This window comes from Betta splendens, chromosome 4 (assembly GCF_900634795.4).
Source record: "Betta splendens chromosome 4, fBetSpl5.4, whole genome shotgun sequence".
Classification (NCBI taxonomy): domain Eukaryota; kingdom Metazoa; phylum Chordata; class Actinopteri; order Anabantiformes; family Osphronemidae; genus Betta; species Betta splendens.
Window position 1 is genome coordinate 30,149,858 of NC_040884.2, and position 18,364 is coordinate 30,168,221.

At 41.8% G+C, this 18,364-nt stretch overlaps 1 protein-coding gene across 1 annotated transcript; it reads right to left on the bottom strand.

The window, feature by feature from the left end:
- Nucleotides 1-1,651: 1,651 nt before the first annotated feature.
- Nucleotides 1,652-4,136, bottom strand: glulb (glutamate-ammonia ligase (glutamine synthase) b). Its single transcript, XM_029147132.3, has 7 exons — nucleotides 3,978-4,136; nucleotides 3,411-3,586; nucleotides 3,160-3,321; nucleotides 2,928-3,074; nucleotides 2,713-2,840; nucleotides 2,441-2,640; nucleotides 1,652-2,364 (listed from the first exon to the last, which is right to left on the bottom strand). Exons 2-7 carry the CDS (start codon nucleotides 3,574-3,576, stop codon nucleotides 2,052-2,054), a joined length of 1,116 nt encoding a protein of 371 aa, XP_029002965.1. The 5' UTR covers nucleotides 3,577-3,586; nucleotides 3,978-4,136; the 3' UTR covers nucleotides 1,652-2,051.
- Nucleotides 4,137-18,364: the final 14,228 nt, after the last annotated feature.

Genomic DNA, 18,364 nt, shown 5'->3' on the forward strand with positions numbered 1-18,364 from the left:
GCATACATCTGCTGGGTTACATGGGCAACAAAAACTGCATCTGGTTTCTGGAGATTTGAGTCTCACTTAATGAATACTGAGGAGGTCGAATGTAAGACCTAATTTGTGGTACTCCATGTGACATTGGTCTCAGAGGATGGTTGTGTTGTGGTTGTGTTTCTGCACAGATGTACAGTAATTGTTACAGTAAATAGAGCTTAAGATTGCATTTATGGATGCAACAGGGAACTGTGACGAACATTTAAACTCTAAATTCACTTTTCTATTTACATGTTTAATAAAGTTGGTCAGTGAAAACACCGAAAATCATTGTTTTTACATTCAGAACAAATCAGATTTTTCCAGCATTTGTAGAAATTGTGCAAACACTTAAGAAACTAGTACTATATGTAACGTTCTTAAGAGTAGTAAGTAAGTAAGTATAAGAGTAGTTCACATAGGGTTTGCAATTTTAGATTTTTTGTTAGATTCTACAAACAACTGGCATCTAAGTCGTATTTGATAATGTACAACACTACCAGTGGGTGCTCTGGGATGAATCAACTCGAGCATGTTTTAAATCCTCCCAAACAGATACTGTATACTGCTACATAAATGAAGGCAGTCTGCTGCCCAGAAAACAAACAACACCAAAACAACAACAACAACAACAACAACGTGTTGATATGGAGCAAGGATCCAAACACTGAATGCATCACTTCAGACAGCAGATCAAGCATCCTTCCTACCTGCTGCGATCAGACTGTACAATCAACAATGTTGACAATGTTAACACCACTTTCACACCAAAACTGATAAACCACCCACTGCATCAGTAGTAATAAAGCCTGCTCGGTGCAATATTTGCACAATATTGCAAAACTGTGCAATATGTACATAAATGTACACTCTGATCTCTGTTTAGTGTTATACTGTACCAACTCAACCCAGTCTCACTGATCTGTTTCTGTTTTTTTTACTTGCCGCTGTATTTTTTTTTGTTCTGTACAGTATCATACTGTGCTGTTGTGAGATGAAATTTCCTTATTGTGGGACTATTAAAGGTTTTCTTATCTTCTTATCTTAAGCAAAGGAAGCGGCACCGAACACGAGAACCACGCCAGCAACCGTTGACTCTACAAAGATATTTGACATGAAATCCTCAGTGAACTTCTTTCTAAATAATCTTTTGGCATGAAAACATGTTGAGCCTGAATTTGAGGAGTGATTCACCTTCACCAGCTCAAATGATAGTTTCTGCCTTCAGCTTGCTTTCGAATCAAACCTGTAGCTGCAGGTATGAAAACTGAAGGAATTTTTACGACACTCAACATGCAAATCCAAGGCATGCATGGGCCAATGCTGTGGTGTAAAAGAACAACAATAATAAACTTATTTTTGTTCAATTACAGGAACCGATAAATGTGTCAAAAGCCCTTCCAACCACTGACAGCTTGTTCTGATGACAGCACCTTTCAAGCTGTGTGGATAAGTAGAAGAGCGTGGACTTTACTGGCAGCTTTTAAACATAACACAGCTTTGTTTCACAGAAATATGTGAATAAATAGACTAACAGACGGTCTGGATGCGACCAACTAGTTTCACTTTGATTATGACTCTGTGACTCTGAGGAAAAACACAAGATGTACAGGATTAGGATGCAACAAAGAGGTAAAAATGTGATCTGTTTAATGGACAAGTTACTGTATGTAAAAAATACAAGTGGGAAAATAAACACACCTGCACTTAAAAACAGTAAAGTGGATTATATAGTGACTACATGAATCCTCTGCCACTGTGACAGACATTAAACTGCTAAAAACATTCAAATGCCTTTAGCATCCTTTTGGAGCTGGAGGATCTACAGCAAAACCTGCTGCTGCACTCAGACACTCATTATAAGTACAAACAGCTTACTTTGATATACTTCTACAACAATTATTAGATATCTGAAAAATGTATTGCTTATAAAAAGGCAGTGGGCCTAATGACTAAATATGTCAAATTAAAAAAATATAAAAATGTGAAGCTCAATCCACAGAGTCTTGGTATGAGGCTAACAGCACAAGAGACTAGTTGTCATTAGGCTCCTCCCCCTCCTCCTTGAGTAAACATGTGCGCACCAGAGCCTCTGTGACGACGTAGGGGTCGCAGTTGGCAGACGGACGGCGGTCCTCGAAGTAGCCCTTCTTGTCCTGCCCCACGGCGCGAGGGATGCGGATGCTGGCGCCGCGGTTGGCTACGCCCGCCGAGAAGGCATCGATGTTTGAGGTTTCGTGGTGCCCGGTCAGACGTCTGGCATTGTCCAGTCCGCCTTTGGGGTCGTACGCCTGAATGTGGTACTTGTGTCTCTTTGCCAGTCTCTCAATCGCCTCCTCGATGACTCTGTGAAGAGCAGACGGCGATTAGGACTCAAAGCGTGACACAACACCCTACCATCTTTAGAAGTGGGGGTCCTTACTTCAGTCCGCCCTCCTCGCGCATGTTCTTTGTGCTGAAGTTGGTGTGGCAGCCAGCGCCGTTCCAGTTCCCTGTGATAGGTTTGGGGTCAAAGGAAACCACCACGCCGAAGTCCTCACAGACTCTGTGGAGGATGAAGCGAGCAATCCACAGGTGGTCCCCCATGTCAATGCCTTCACACGGCCCGACCTGGAACTCCCACTGAAACACGAGTCACAGCATTATTAATGGAAACCATTTGATTTTGACATCATAACAACAACAACTCAGTACCTGAGCTGGCATGACTTCAGCATTGGTGCCGCTGATCTGAACCCCGGCATACATGCAGGCTCTGTAGTGTGCCTCCACTATGTCTCGTCCATAAGCCTTATCCGCACCCACTGCACAGTAATAAGGTCCTAGGTAGAAGGAAGCGAATATTAGCACCAAGTTTGCAATAGGCTGTTGGGGTTTTATGTCATGTCAGTTGGATAATTGACAGTTACCTTGTGGACCAGGAAAGCCATTGGCAGGCCAGCCAAAGGGATGTCCGTCTGTCCCCAGAAGGGTGTACTCCTGCTCCATGCCGAACCACGGGTGGTGATGCTGCGCCTCGGTCATGATCCGTTTACATGTGTGCCGCAGGTTGGTTTCTGTTGGAACAGCTTCAGAAATCAGAGGACAGCCCCGGGGGGAGCAGCGCGGCTCAGATGGCTCAGCGCGACCCTTGTTGCTTACCCGTCGGCTTCCGGTTGTACTTGAGCACCTCACACAACACCAGTTTGTTGGGGTCTTTCCTGAAAGGGTCCCTAAACATGGCAACAGGGATCAGGAACATGTCGCTGTTGGAACCCTCAGACTGGTCGGTACTGGAACCGTCAAAGTTCCACTCAGGCAGGTCTACCAAAGAAAGAGGATTCAACCTAATGAGCAACTTTAACATTTTAATTATAGAACCTGTAGGTGTTCCTGATTTCAAAGTCACATACCATCAACCGACTTCGGTTCGGAATCCAAAGTCTTGGTCTTGCAGCGTAGTCCCTCTCCGGAGCCATCTATCCAAATGTACATGGCTTGGACTTTGTCTCCCTGAGGCAGGTCCATGTACTGCTGCTTAACAGCTTTGTTCAGTTTGGAACTTGCTGAGGTAGCCATGTTCTTGACCCTAACGCCCGGCAGAGACAGGAAGACACATGATAAGCCTCACACTGAGGAACTAGGAACTATGATACGTGATGGTGCGTAAACATCGTCAACACGACGCGAGACAAAAAAAGACAAAAAAACTGCCTATTCACAAGATAATGTAGCAACAACACTATCAGTGAACAAGCACTGACTCCTTAATAACAACTTAGACAAAAAGGCAACAAAATGGCAACGGACGAACACGGTGCCGCTAAAGGACCTGTGCATTAAAGGGAAGTAAACACACAAAACCCTGACATTGCAAATTTACACAGGGCGAAGTTTAAGCAGCGCAAAACAAAACTAACTATAGTTTACACACATTTCCGTACAGAAAAGGACACTGTGATACACGAACCATCGCTTACCTGATGTTAAGTATAGAAAAATATCAAACTATGAACTTGGTCTCTAGATGTGCTATCGGTGGGGCTTTCTATTGTTGCTCATTCCTGTTTCTCACGCAACCTCCAGCTCTGCTTTATAGCGTTTCGGAGCATCTCCGCCGCATCTGATTGGCCGAAACAAAACGTGATCAGCCCGTGATGAGGAGATGAGGCAGTCGCTCTGGTCAATAACAAAGCGAGGAACCCAAGAGAAATTTTCATCTACACTAATCAGGAGTCCATGAAACGTTGAAAAACAAACAAGAGAGGATCAGATCAAAAATATAGGGACAAAGAAAAACCGCTGTGACTTTTTGTCCTGCAACAGGCTTTTTTCCTCCCACAGTTTGGCCTTTGTGGCAACAGGAAGTAAACAAGCGGTGTGCCATCTACTGGCAGGCACCGGAATGACCAGAACACGATGTTCTTTGAGCTTCTTATTCTACAGTATATATTTGTGTTTGTGTGCCAGGTAGATGATACATGGTGACATATGTAGAAACGCTGTGAAAAGCGCATATTATGTTATTTGGTCAAGTGGTTCACTGAATTTGATAATCATGCAGGTCTAGTCCAGGATTGTAACTATTTTATTAAATGTACAAAACTAACAAAAGTAACAGAAAAAGGCAGAAAATACTGTAAAAGAATGTGAAAAAAAACTTTTAGTAGTAGTAAAGTATTAGCTTGCTGGCAGATGAACTGCATTCCTGTTTACACAGTGATCCAGTTTGTTGTTTTTTTCTGCAGTGTGATGTTTAGTGAACTACTCAAACCACCAGTGATAGCAAAGTTTGCTTTAAGACCGGTTTGATTGTGAGCTCACCTATGGAACGAGCTAAACAAGCAGACACAAGTACATTTCTGCTGGCACACTACTGTTTGTGTGATATAGATCCGTCATTTCATATTTTATAAATTTCATATAAAACCTTTATTTTAGGGATAAGCTCAAATACAGTAACTGCAGAATCAGCAGGATGGCTTTGCTGACCCAAAAAACGTTAAGCAATCGAGTTTTCAGCCACTTCTACTGTAGTATTTCTATCATACACAACTTTTACTTATTCTTTCATTTCAACTTTGTTTATTTCACCCTGTTCTGTATTTCACCTTTGTGTTGTAAAAAGCTGGTAGTAGATTTGAAAACAAATTGTTAAGGTTGCCTGACTGTAACAGCTGTATTTATTACATACACATGTGACATGCACTATAATGATATTTGGCAGTTGTGCAGTGGTGATTATAAGCAGAATTAGTAAAGAAAACTAGGCCGACAAGTTTTTGTTCTCATCAGTCCCTCCTGAAACAAGCTGGGAGCAGCAACATCAGCTCTTGACAGCTGAACCCAGAGATTCATTTGCGATAAACAAATTATTCCACTCTGGCTGCACAATAATTAATTGCTGCTTGATTTTCTGCAGGGCAGGTCATCTTCAGGTGTGAACACACGTGTCTGAGTTTTGAAATTATGGTCTGTGACTAACAGGAGGCTTTTAAGTTAGGGAAGGCTGGTACACATTCATGCTAAGGAGGCCCTTGTGTAGTGATTTCAAACATTTGAGGAACTGAACTTTAAAACTCAGCAAGTATGTGGTCTATATGATTTGAATTTTCCAGGAAGTTTAATTTAAAGGATACAGAAATCCACAACTTTCAAAGTCAGGGCATAAAATACATAGACTGATATACGCTTTTAAGTGAATGGTGCATCATTCATTTTGACCCAACATGTTAGCTTTATGAAGGTGCATGCACTCAAAACGTTTACCAAACCTCAAACCTCAAACTGGTTTCATTCTGACTGACTTGAGGAACAAGAAAGTGCCAACTCAATGTCTTTCTACTCACACGTGAAGTACTGATTGCAAAAAACATACCTTTCATGGGTTTCTGGTCTTCTTCTGGTCTTGTTTTATTCTAAAACACATACACGTGTGTGTGTGTGTGGGGGGGGGGGTCCTGCACCATAAAAAAGCACCAAAACACAAAAAGCAGAGAGAAGGAAACACATGGGGAATGAGACTGGCACTGAGGATAACTTGGCATTGAGCTGCCCATTTAAGGCAGCAAATGATGAAAATGGCCAAAAGGCTGGTGATTATGTGAGTACAATAAATAACAAATGAATTTGTGATTAAAGAGTAAGATGAGCAAAACAAAGAGCTGCTTATTCCAGTCAGCTCTCCATTTCCAGGAAGGATAGTGCAGTGACAGCTCCTTATAGTTTTGTGCATTTCACCTTTTGAGGCATAGATACATGAGGTGTTCTGGTAAAGCCACAGAAAATGCTGTAGTATCAAAGCTCTGTGTCGTTATCATGGTACAGAAATTGCTTTTACCATTTTCTTCTGTAGTCATATGTTGACATCTAGTGGCTAAAAGTCAGAACGACAGGTATCTTTTCAGTCAGTTTATTTTTCCTACCTAGCCCTGCTCAACCTTATATAATAAGGAAGAGTATTCTTCAAAAAGGGCTGCAAATGGTTCCATAGTTTGCATAAAACACTGTTACTTTGCTTTTTGTATAGTAATAGTGTCTCTTGATAAATGAGCCCAACTGTTTCATAAATATATACACAGCTTGTCATTTAAGTCCCATAATCTTGTTCTAGGTAGCATCAAAACATTAGTTCTGCACAGTTCATTTCACTAGGCCTGAGCTCAAATGTTATGTCAAAAATGAGATAAGTTCACAGAAAAGTATAAATGCCAAAAAACCTTCATCTGATGGTATATGAATACCATAAACACTCTATTCTCACCCTCCGCGGGTGGTCTCATCCACTTTCCAAGCTCGGGTCCTCTACCAGAGGCCAGGGAGCTTGAGGGTTCTGCGCAGTATCCTTGCTGTTCCTAGGACTGCACTTTTCTGGACTGAGATTTCGGATGTTATTCCAGGGATCTGTCGTAGCCACTCCTCCAGTTTGGGGGTCACAGCCCCTAGTGCTCCGATCACCACAGGCACCACTGTGGCCTTCACCTTCCAAGCCTTCTCCAGTTCTTCTCTGAGCCCTTGGTATTTTTCTAGTTTCTCATGTTCCTTTTTCCTGATGTTGCCATCGCTTGGTATTGCCACATCCACCACTACGGCTTTCCTCTGTTCTTTGTCCACCACCACAATGTCTGGTTGGTTCGCCATTACCATTCTGTCAGTCTGGATCTGGAAGTCCCACAGGATCTTGGCTCGCTCGTTCTCTACCACCTTGGGAGGTGTTTCCCAGTTTGACCTTGGGGTTTCCAGTTCATACTCCGCGCAGATGTTCCTGTATACTATGCCAGCCACTTGGTTATGGCGTTCCATGTATGCTTTGCCTGCCAGCATCTTACACCCTGCAGTTATGTGCTGGACCGTCTCTGGGGCCTCTTTGCACAGTCTACACCTTGGGTCTTGTCTGGTGTGGTAGATCTGGGCCTCTATGGCTCTGGTGCTCAGGGCCTGCTCCTGTGCAGCCAGGATGAGTGCCTCTGTGCTGTCCTTCAGCCCAGCCCTTTCAAGCCATTGGTAGGATTTGTTGAGATCAGCCACTTCAGTATGTGCCGTTGGTACATCCCGTGCAAGGGCTTGTCCTCCCATGATGGTCCCTCTTCCAGCATCTCATCCTCTGTTCTCCACTGCCTGAGACATTCACTCAGCACGTCATCTGTCGGGGCCTTATCCTTGATGTACTTATGGATCTTGGATGTTTCATCCTGGATAGTGGCTCTCACGCTCACTAGTCCTCGGCCTCCTTCCTTGCGGCTAGCGTACAGTCTCAGGGTGCTGGATTTGGGGTGGAACCCTCCATGCATGGTGAGGAGCTTTCGTGTCTTAACATCTGTGGTCTGTATCTCTTCCTTTGGCCACCTTATTATTCCTGCAGGGTATCTGATCACTGGCAGAGCGTAGCTGTTTATTGCCCGGGATTTGTTCTTGCCATTGAGCTGGCTTCTTAGGACTTGCCTTACTCGTTGGAGGTATTTGGCTGTTGCCGCATTCCTTGTTGCCTGTTCAAGGTTGCCATTTGCCGTATTCCAAGGTACTTGTAATTGTCCTCAATGTCTGCTATTGTTCCTTCTGGGAGTGAGACCCCTTCTGTGTGGATTACCTTGCCTCTCTTTGTCACCATCCTCCCACATTTCTCGAGTCCGAATGACATCCCGATGTCCGAGCTGTAGATCCTGGTGGTGTGGATCAGCGAGTCGATGTCTCGCTCACTCTTGGCGTACAGCTTGATGTCATCCATGTAGAGGAGGTGACTTATGGTGGCCCCGTTCCGGAGTCGGTATCCATAGCCAGTCTTGTTTATTATTTGGCTGAGGGGGTTCAGACCTACGCAGAACAGCAGTGGGGACAGTGCATCTCCTTGGTATATGCCACATTTGATGGATACTTGGGCAAGTGGCTTCCTATTGGCTTCAAGGGTGGTTCTCCACAACCTCATCGAGTTTGCAATGAAGGCCCTTAGAGTTTTGTTGATGTTGTACAGCTCCAAGCATTCAGTGATCCATGTGTGTGGCATTGAGTCATAGGCTTTCTTGTAGTCGATCCAGGCTGTGCACAGGTTGGTGTGTCGCACTCTGCAGTCTTGGGCGACTGTTCTGTCAACCAGGAGTTGGAGTTTGGCTCCTCTGGTATCCTTACCAATGCCCTTCTGTGCTTCGCTCATGTATTGACTCATGTGCCCACTTATCTTAGCTGCAATGATGCCTGACATGAGCTTCCATGTTGTGGAGAGACAGGTTATTGGCCGGTAGTTGGATGGGACTGTGCCCTTTGAGGGATCCTTCATTATCAGGATCGTTCGCCCTTTGGTTAGCCATTCAGGGTGAGTCCCATCCCTTAGCAGCTGGTTCATTTGTGCTGCCAGGCGCTCATGGATTGCAGTGAGCTTCTTTAGCCAGTAGGCGTGGATCATGTCAGGGCCAGGTGCTGTCCAGTTTTTCATACCTGAGACTCTATTTTGGATGTCTGCCACTGTGATAGTCACTGGATTCTGTTCAGGGAGGTTGCTGTGGTCTTCCCTCAGATCCACCAGCCACTGTGCATCACTGTTGTGTGACGCCTCCCTTTCCCATATACCCTTCCAGTACTGTTCAGTTTCCAGCCTTGGTGGGTCTGCTCTGTTGTTATTACCCTGCCATTGAGAGTACACTTTCGCAGGTTTCGCAGGAACAGCCGGTTTATTTGTCTGGCTTTGTTATCTCTGGTGTATCTCTTTAGGCTTGTAGCCTTTGCTTGGCAGTTTCGAGTGCTTCAGGTATGGTCATCTGGCTGTACCTCTTAGGCATTGGTCTTTTCATTGCACCTCTCTGGGCCTCTGTCATTTGGCTCACTTCCCTCCGAGCTGCCTTGATTTTTGCCTCCAACCTTCGTTTCCATGGTGGGTATTGTTTCTCATGGCTCCCATGGTTGCTCTTATAGCCAAGCACCTCTAGGATCACTGATGCTGAAGCGTATATCAGCTCATTGGTTTCTGTGATTGTTGTGGTAGGGATCGCTCTCAATGCTGCATTCACATCTTCCATGAGACTTTCTGATGGTACTTCACTTAGCCGTTGTAGTGAGGTTCAATCTCGCCAGGATCTTATCTTTCAGGTCAGTATCTGTGCTTATTGGGGCTTTGTACCCAATTTCCGGTTGGGGAGATGGTGAAACCTCCCCTCTGACCTGGCGTCCTGGCTCCCCCTTGCCGTAGCATTTGTGTTGTATCTCGTCAATCTCAAGTTGTGATAGCAGTTGCCGTTTGTGGTTGTTGGAACACTGAGCTACTAGTTGCTTCGCCGTCATGTGGGTTTCTCCGTTCCCATTCACCACACATTCTTTGCATGTAGCCCCTCTGACTAGGGTTACTTGAGTAGTAGCATTCCAACAGAGCCTTGTTCTCGCATCTCAGCCATTTCTTTCCAGTAGCCTACTTCTCGCCAAGGTGCTCTGGTTCCCCAACACCTGACGCAGACCTTGTTAGACCGGGCAACGTATGAGTCGGTATCTCATGTGGTTCATTGTCTCTCATGATATGAGGTAGGCGGTAGCTTGAAGGGTCTTGCCCAAGGACCCACACTGGATGCGTATTCACCCTAACGGGGATTCGAACCCGGAGCCCCCCGCATGCAAGTCCTGTGACTTTACCGATTGAGCTATCCAGCGAGTGTGTGTGTGTGTGTGTGTGTGTGTGTGTGTGTGTGTGTGTGTATATATATATATATATACATGTATATAAAATTGGCATATTGACATAATTGACATATGTGTGTGTATGTATGTATATAATAAACTGTGTACCTACAGTACATGTCATAATGCAAACGCACAGCAATTCGTTGAAGTTCTTATTAAATCCAACCATGCAATATTAAATCCCATGCAATATTAAATCCAACCACAAGGTGGGAGAATCACTCCATAAACAGTGCTTTCACTCCAAAGCGAAATATACCAGGGTTTATTTTGTTTAAAAACTCAAATTAATGTTCGAGCTTTTTTAGGAACAATGCATTTTAAATCTGAGTGACTGGGAATCGAAAAGAATAAAGAAGTATATCGGAAAACAAATGTAATATTGCACATTTATGACATAAAGATACTTTTTGTTTTACATTTGCAGAAATGAATGTTTAACGACAGACATACTGGATTTGTACAGTAATTCGCCCTCACTTATTTTGGATTTGAATGCTAAATATTGCAGGAGGTGGTGAAGTGGAGGGCGTTTAAAAACCATTAAGTAGGACACATAAAAGAGAGCAAGGCACAGTGATGGTCATTTCACCGCTCAGATAGAAATGGTAATTGGCTAATTTCTGTTCTAACATGTGCCATAAAAGCCTCGCCAACCCTTTTAATTATGCCTCCATGAAAAGACTTGCTTAGCACAATAAAAAATGGTGTCAATTAGTATGCAGAACAATGTTTAACATATCAGAAAATTAATCTACACAGCACTTTGAATTAGAAGTTTCTTTCTGGAATAACTGGGGCAGGCCAACTGAGAATGCTTTTGTATGTGGTCTAAATTACTCCTTTGTTACCGTTGTTGAAAATCAATTAAAATAAGGATCGGAGTGTGGTCGTATTCTCCACAAACCTGTCAGTGTTACATTTTGGAGATGAAAACGCTCTATGCCCGGTATAAGCACAGGCTAATTTGAGTTGTGCCTTGAACTGAACTGTCTCCTGAAAGGATAATGGGACAAGGGACGGTTCTTGCTAAGAGATGTCCTGTTTACTGTTATTTTAACAGCAGAGATTAGCTTATCTGATATCTGGCTTTTATTATTGTTGAAGGGCTGTGCAGCTTGAATTTAAAAGCTGCCTTAGGTCTTATTTCTATGCAGCTAGACTACTTTTGTCTTCGTCTTACCCTTCCCCTGCCTCACTTCTGCTTTACATATATTACATATATACATATCTCTTTCTCGCTAAAGATTTTGTGGGCTCCTTTTAATAGCATTATGTTAGTTGTATATCATCACTTTCAGCCTAATTAATGAGGTGTACATGACTAAAAACAAGCAGGTGTCAGCTCTGATGCGTGTCAACCAGCTTTTCCATCTAAATGCCAGCATCTCAAATCATAGTGAGAACTACCCAAGAGGCGGTCGACTCATATCCCTAACCTTTTAATTAAACAAACCAGCATAATGAAGAAGAAGAAAAAGCGATACTTTAGTTATTCCCATGTGAGGGAGAAGTTCATTAATATTTAGAAACCCCGTGGGCTTTTAGACATTTTCTGCAGCTCTGCTTGGCCTCTGCCAGAAATAAAGCAGCGCTCACAGGCAGCACAGCACGCTGGTACTATAGTTTCTGAATGTCTGGGCAGAGGCAGCGTTAACATGCATGTTGCACAAAATAATAAAATCAAACATATCCCAAGGGGTAAAAAAGACAAAAACGGCATGATTTTAACCAGAAAATATATAATTTGAGGTTATGTAAATATAAATATAAATTAATTTTATTTTATTTAATTCAATTTAATGTAATCAAACACAATCTTGTACCTAGGGACATTATATTTTTTATCAGTGTGTGACACAGGAATAAATTGTGGAACTACAAAAACACAGCAGTGGCGGGACGCAAGGGTCAACAAAGCTTTCTCTGCTGCCCTAAACATACTAAGAGAAGTCAATTAAAAATTGTTTAATTTTTGTAAATGCACTTATTTTCCATACTATGTTCTCTTTATGTGATAGTATACTGATCTTTTATTCCAATTTATGTCTTTAACCCACGATGGCTGAAAGAGAAGGATTGGACTTGCTTGCTGACATACTTTCCACACCATTCTCAAGTTGAATTTTTAACAAAAAGCTGGATTGGCCAACCCCTGTGGTATTATGATCTCAATAGCTGTCATATATGAAATGTCAACAATATGCAGTTTATTGGGCACAAATTGGTTCAAATATTGGTTCATTGTTTAAGCTTTGTATTAGACTTGTAAAATAATAATATTGTTTTTAAACATGTCTTACATTTGTCCAAACTAGGGATCAAAATGTGCAATTAGCATAGATGTGCAGCTATTTTGGGTTCAGCACAAATTGAGAAGGTTTTTTCATAATGTTTTTGTGAGTATTTTAAGTATTTAATCGTGCAAGATTTATTTCTCAAAATAACACTGCCATTTTCGCTTCTTGAGAATAAATTTGATACCCATTTTATTCCTCCTTTGGGGCTTGATGCAACTTTTGAAAAGCTCTGCAGTAAACCTGACTTTGATATCTCAGGAAGCTGCTGGGTGTATTGGGCCGGTGTTCCATACTGTAGGCTTGTTGTTGCCTTTGTAGTCGTCTTGTTGCTTGTCTCCTAATTGACAGCAAAAGTAGACCAGAATGTTATGGATTGTGGGTGTTATCTCCAGTCTAGCATCCCCTCAGTGTGCCACACAACTGATTTCTCACTTTGGTTGCGGGGCCTTGGAGCATGTTTCTTTTTTACAGCCCTCAGAAGTCAGGTGGCCCTCAGCCATTCCAGCTGTCTGTCGGGTGTCATTGTGAATCAGCATCACACTTGGGTGCAAAAGACAATCACACAGTTTTACATGCTACATTTGCCTTTAATCGAGGGGAAATTGTGAGCAGAGCCCAACCCCAAATAGAAATCTCAAGCAACAACTTTTATGCATGCGTAATTAGCACAGTAAATCTCCTAATTAGCTTGTTGTATTGTAAGTGGGTATAGTAGCATCCGAATGGGGTGGGGGGGTTTAATGTAGGGTCTGGGGTGGGGTGATCACGGGGGCATTGTGGAGGGGATCCAGCAGATGGCTGTGCACTGTCTTGCAGGCAGACAGTTGTGAAGCGGCGAGGAGGAGGCTGTGTCAGACGTTCCTGCATCAAGCTGCTGCCGGAAGCCGCACCGCCGTGCCCCTCCAACCCCACCACTCAACTCCACTCTGCTCCATCCCAGCGGCCACAGGAGTGGAGAATACAGGAAGTCTTGTCACTTCGCATGTGAATGCAACGCGTTTTCAGAGGGGGTGATACACACTGAAAACCAACATCACTGCTCGGTGGTACAGCCCTGATGTTTTTTGTTTTTCCCCTAGTTATTAGTCCCTTTTGGTCAAATATTGTCACAGATCTGCACAGTGACAGCTGAGTTTGGGTCTCAAGCTGACATAATCCAATGTGGGGCCAACTGTGTGGTCCCTGAGTTGCATAGAGTCTGAATATGCTGCTGGATTACAGTACATATGTTTATATCATTAAAGATTTTTTGCTGTCAAATCTTCTCTTTGCATTATCTCTTTTCAAGGGAGTGTGGAGGAAAATGGTTTAATGAGATGACAGAGGTGCTTTGTGTAGGATCACTATGACTTGTTCCTAAAGTCAGTACCTTAGAGGCTTGGGATATTTTGTGCTCTACTTAAGCATACACACGCTAACAGTAGAAATACCAATTCTCAAAATTTCAATGAAAGCGTTCCAAGGGGATCTCAGTCGCTGCTAAGGACCAATCATTGCCACTGCCCATGGTTGTACCTCGGCTTGTCTGAGATCTGTTCTGACGTGAAGAACAAAGGCAGTTTGGGGGACTTCTTCCTCCTCCAGTCCAGATGTTGAACTTGATTTGAAAAGAAAAGGTGATTTTGAGGGGGTTGGGGAAACGGTTGTGTATGCGTGGGAGTAACAGCAGCTGCTGCAAGAAGAGAGCAGACAGTGGAATGCTAAAAGGTGAAACAAAAAAACAAAGCTACTCAAGGCAACAGCAGCGCCGGGCGAAATGTGCACTTTGTTTGTCACATGTTGTTGGGATTGATGGATTTCTCACTACGCCTCCGTGTTTTTCTCGCCAAGTCAAGTTTCACTCTTGCATATGGGCCACAGGTATAACTCAGTACTGTAGACCACCAAAACATTAGCATTTATAAGGCGTCCACACGACGACTGAACACATGAAGAAAAATTTAACATTTGCGATTCTACTATGTTATCATAACTGCTGCTTATCCACAAGCTCAGTTGTGTGAATTATTTGTTTTGTAAGTAGTCTGGTGATGGTTTCTATGTGAAGCTGTTGAATTTAAAGCTTGTCTGGAAAATTTTGTTAATTCCAGCATTGTCTTGCTTGATTGGTGTGACCTATGCTGCTGTATGCTATGGGGTTTTCCCTTTTTCAGATTTGCTCTTCAGGACTTGTGGACGTGCTCCTCAGTGAGTCATTATTTATTTATCAAGTCATCTAATGAGGTCTTAAAGTGGCTGTGATTTTAAAAATTGATTTTCCTAATATCTCGTAATGCTCTGTATCATCATGCTATTGTTGAATGTTAGTCTGTAATGCGTCACTGGACCACCTGTGATCACCGGGCTTTAAATCCTTCAGACTTAACCATTATTACACTGGGTGAATGGTTTGTCTGAAATTATGAGGCCAGTAAATGATAATCTTTCTTGTTTTAGGTTGAATCAACCTTGACCTTTAGTTTTACTTCTCTGTCATTGTCTACATTGAAATATGAAATATCAGTCATCAAAACTATTCAATTTTTTAGTTTACATTTGAGCTCAGGAAATAGTTTCCTACAAACCCAATCCTGTATGCGATCAGTAAATCAAAATAGTATAAAGCAAAAGAATATAAGATCCTTGCTATTTAAAACATTTGTTATCTTTGACTTGAATATTATTTGTTTTATTATTGTTAATAATATTTTAAACGTGAGGTTTGCTAACTGCACAAATATTCCAAAAGTGTTAAATGTCAAAAAAGAACATTTCTAGAAGTAGCATGTCCTATATATCACTGATATAGTTTAATTAAATGACATTCAGTGATTGAAAAAGATATAGTTTCAATTAAAAGGCCTTAATTGAAAAAGGTCATTTCAAAAACTAAATGTTCTATTAGAAATTCAATTACCTCCTAGAAAAAAGGAATATAATATAATTCTTCATAATGGTCTGTGGAATGTAATAAGTTGGCCAATTAACTATTTTTTATTTGATTTAGGTGGATTTTATGATCTTTGTTCACAATATCAATTACACGGAAAGCTTTGTGTAGGCAATGTTCATAATGGCTGCAAATGGCAGAGGAGGAAAGAACCCTTGACTAATTAATGCATCCCTAACCAGCTTTCACTTATAACACAAATCATGCACTAACACACATCTAGGTCAGGATTCTTAGCCTTTGTTCAACACAAAGTTTTATTACGGGAAATTAGTCTTCTTTAAAGTGTGATGACATTTATGTACAACTATGAAAACTTAAAGTATTTCATATTGTTATCATATTGAGGTATTGAGGTTTTTGTGATAAAGTAGTGATGCTGTATTCTGATTAGCCAAGTGAATCTTTGTCCAGCTGCTTTTCCGCCTTTGACAGATATCAATCACTGCACCAGATGAGGTCAGCTGTTTTAATTTGCTCATGCTGTGTCCTGGGAAATGAATATTCAGCACTTTGATGATAGAGTGCTGCTGTTTCTGCACACTGAAGACATTCATTTGCTACCACCATTGCTTCTTTCACTGCCTATACAGTACATGTACTGTAGGCTTGAACAGGTTAACCTCCGCCCAGAGTTTCTTTGAAAAGCACAACTATTAGTGTATACTAGCTTCGCCTTTTAAACTGAACTGGCCTACGTACTGTATAATAAGGGTGAGATACATGTACTGTAGAAAAAACCTGCTGCCAAAAATCTAATAATCTGATCTATATATATAAAAGACTGTTAAATCACAAAGTATGGCATGTAAATAGTTTATTACAGTAATATAATAATATATAATAATATAATTTCCACAGAAACATGAGTTCTTATGGTACAGTGCACAGTAACACAACTGTTTTGTGCTCATGTTACACCAGACCTTCAAATGAAGCTGCATACCTTCAGTAGGTGTGTTGGGTATGCACTGTTGTTTCAGGCCCAGGACAACATGCCACAATCGATGAAAAACATAAATGATGCTCTCTCTTGCAAAATTGCTGAAGGAGGTCATCATCAAACTGTAGCATTGGTGCAGCAGGATGCCAAACGTGAGAATTAAACAAACTTTAAAGTTAAAATTGGACCAACAGTTAAAAAAGGTTGCCATGCCATATTTAATGACAGTAGTAAAGTATTTCTTAGAAGACGATATTGGGATACCATCATAGGCAACTATTTAGGAAATAGTTTATCTACACAACAAGACAGCTGAGAAATAGGTCATCAAAATAATTGATAATGATCATGTGTACGTTTAACCATACAGTTTAAACCGAGTCCCGGTAGGGGGCAATATTAACCAGGCAGGAAGGTGGTGAACTTAGAGTAAGGGTTAACTGAACGGTTTTTATAATTCAAAACAAGAGAATTTATTGCATGACATAAATATCACCCTACTTCTCACGCAGCATAAAAACAAAGGTAACTATCACGTGCGTTTGAAACGATCACGTGCTTTTGCGTGGAAGGCGCCGACAAAACAAACACCTGCTTCACAGACGAGTCCCACTCTGATACCGGATCAACTGCGTGACACCGCACACATGCCAACTTTACTACGCGTGTAGATTCCAAAACATAACGCACTGTAACGGTGGGTGCAACACGACGCGCTCATACAAGCTGCATAATTTCACAGCACGTCCTGAGGCGAACAGGAATGAGACGACCATGAGAACAGTGGATCATTATCACTGCATAATGCGTTCTCACCTGCGTACGGTTGGAGTGAAGGTGTAACGCAATTATTCTGAATCGTTACCAAAAACAGAACAAAACGGCAAAACAAAAGATTTGCAGATGAAAAGATGGAACGACTGAGAATCAAATCGTTCTACTGTACATATATATTCATTGTTATTCGGTTTTGCTGTTAAAGTACTGTTACCACTTTGTGGTTTACCTTTACATTCTTGTACATTATACTTTGACATCTCAAAAACATCATGCAATAAATGTGTAATGTGTTATGTTAATATATGCTGCTACATAACGCATTATTAATAAACAGTAAAAAAACGAATTCAAATATATTATCAAATAGTAAAATACATAGTAATAACAACAAATCTAAACGTGATCTTTAAATGATGAATAATAAACTTAGTAATTATTAACATTTTACACATTTGGAGAGAAAATAGTTGAAAATTTGAATCCAAATGTGTTTAATTGCTCTATTGATCCTTTTCTTACTTCTTTGCTCTGTGATGCACCTGTCTCAGCCTGGCCACGACGTGTCCATCACAGTTAAGCTGTGGAGGTAGATTAAGCTTCCATGTGTTTGCCAAACCCTGTGTGTGTGTGTGTGTGTGTGTGTGTGTGTGTGTGTGTGTGTGTGTGTGTGTGTGTGTGTGTGTGTGTGTGTGTGTGAGAGAGAGAGAGAGAGAGAGAGAGAGAGCCTTGGGGAGCCCCCACTCCAGCTGTGATTGATGCGCTCCTGTTGCTGACCATGCAGAGGCCAAAGCACAGGGACCCGCTGAGGCTGATGTTTATTTGTGGTCAGAAACCACCTCAGTCAGGGGGTCCTGGTCATCAAACATCTTAATCCTCAAAAACACAGCTCTGGGTCTGATTTTCTCCTCAGGAAGGAAACATCAAGTTCTCTTTCTGCTTTTAGCTGTATATGTGCCAGATTAGAGTGTTAGTTAGTAAACACAAAACTTATAATCAGCCAACAATCTTAACATCTACACTATACTGTAGGTATGGTTTTGTTTTGTTTTATATATTAAATATTCATTTAACATGTGAAAACCGTAGTTAGGAGAAACTGTGAATGTGTCTTGCTACAGTACATTTAACACCTATAACTTTGACCAAAAATAGTAGTTGACAGTGGAGTCTAAACAGGACTTGTGTTTCTGTGGGAGAGTAGGAAAGTGCCAAATACACTCATGTGTCTTTGATCACAGTAGACGCTGGGCACTGAAT

What these genes read in the sequence shown, in the direction of transcription:
- glulb (XM_029147132.3), bottom strand. Translation starts at nt 3,576, where the DNA reads ATGGCTACCTCAGCAAGTTCCAAACTGAACAAAGCTGTTAAGCAGCAG. An exon ending in CGAACCGAAGTCGGTTGATG is followed by an intron (nt 3,322 to 3,410) that starts GTATGTGACTTT and finishes TTTCTTTGGTAG; the next exon opens with ACCTGCCTGAGTGGAACTTT. An exon ending in CTGAAGTCATGCCAGCTCAG is followed by an intron (nt 2,641 to 2,712) that starts GTACTGAGTTGT and finishes CTCGTGTTTCAG; the next exon opens with TGGGAGTTCCAGGTCGGGCC.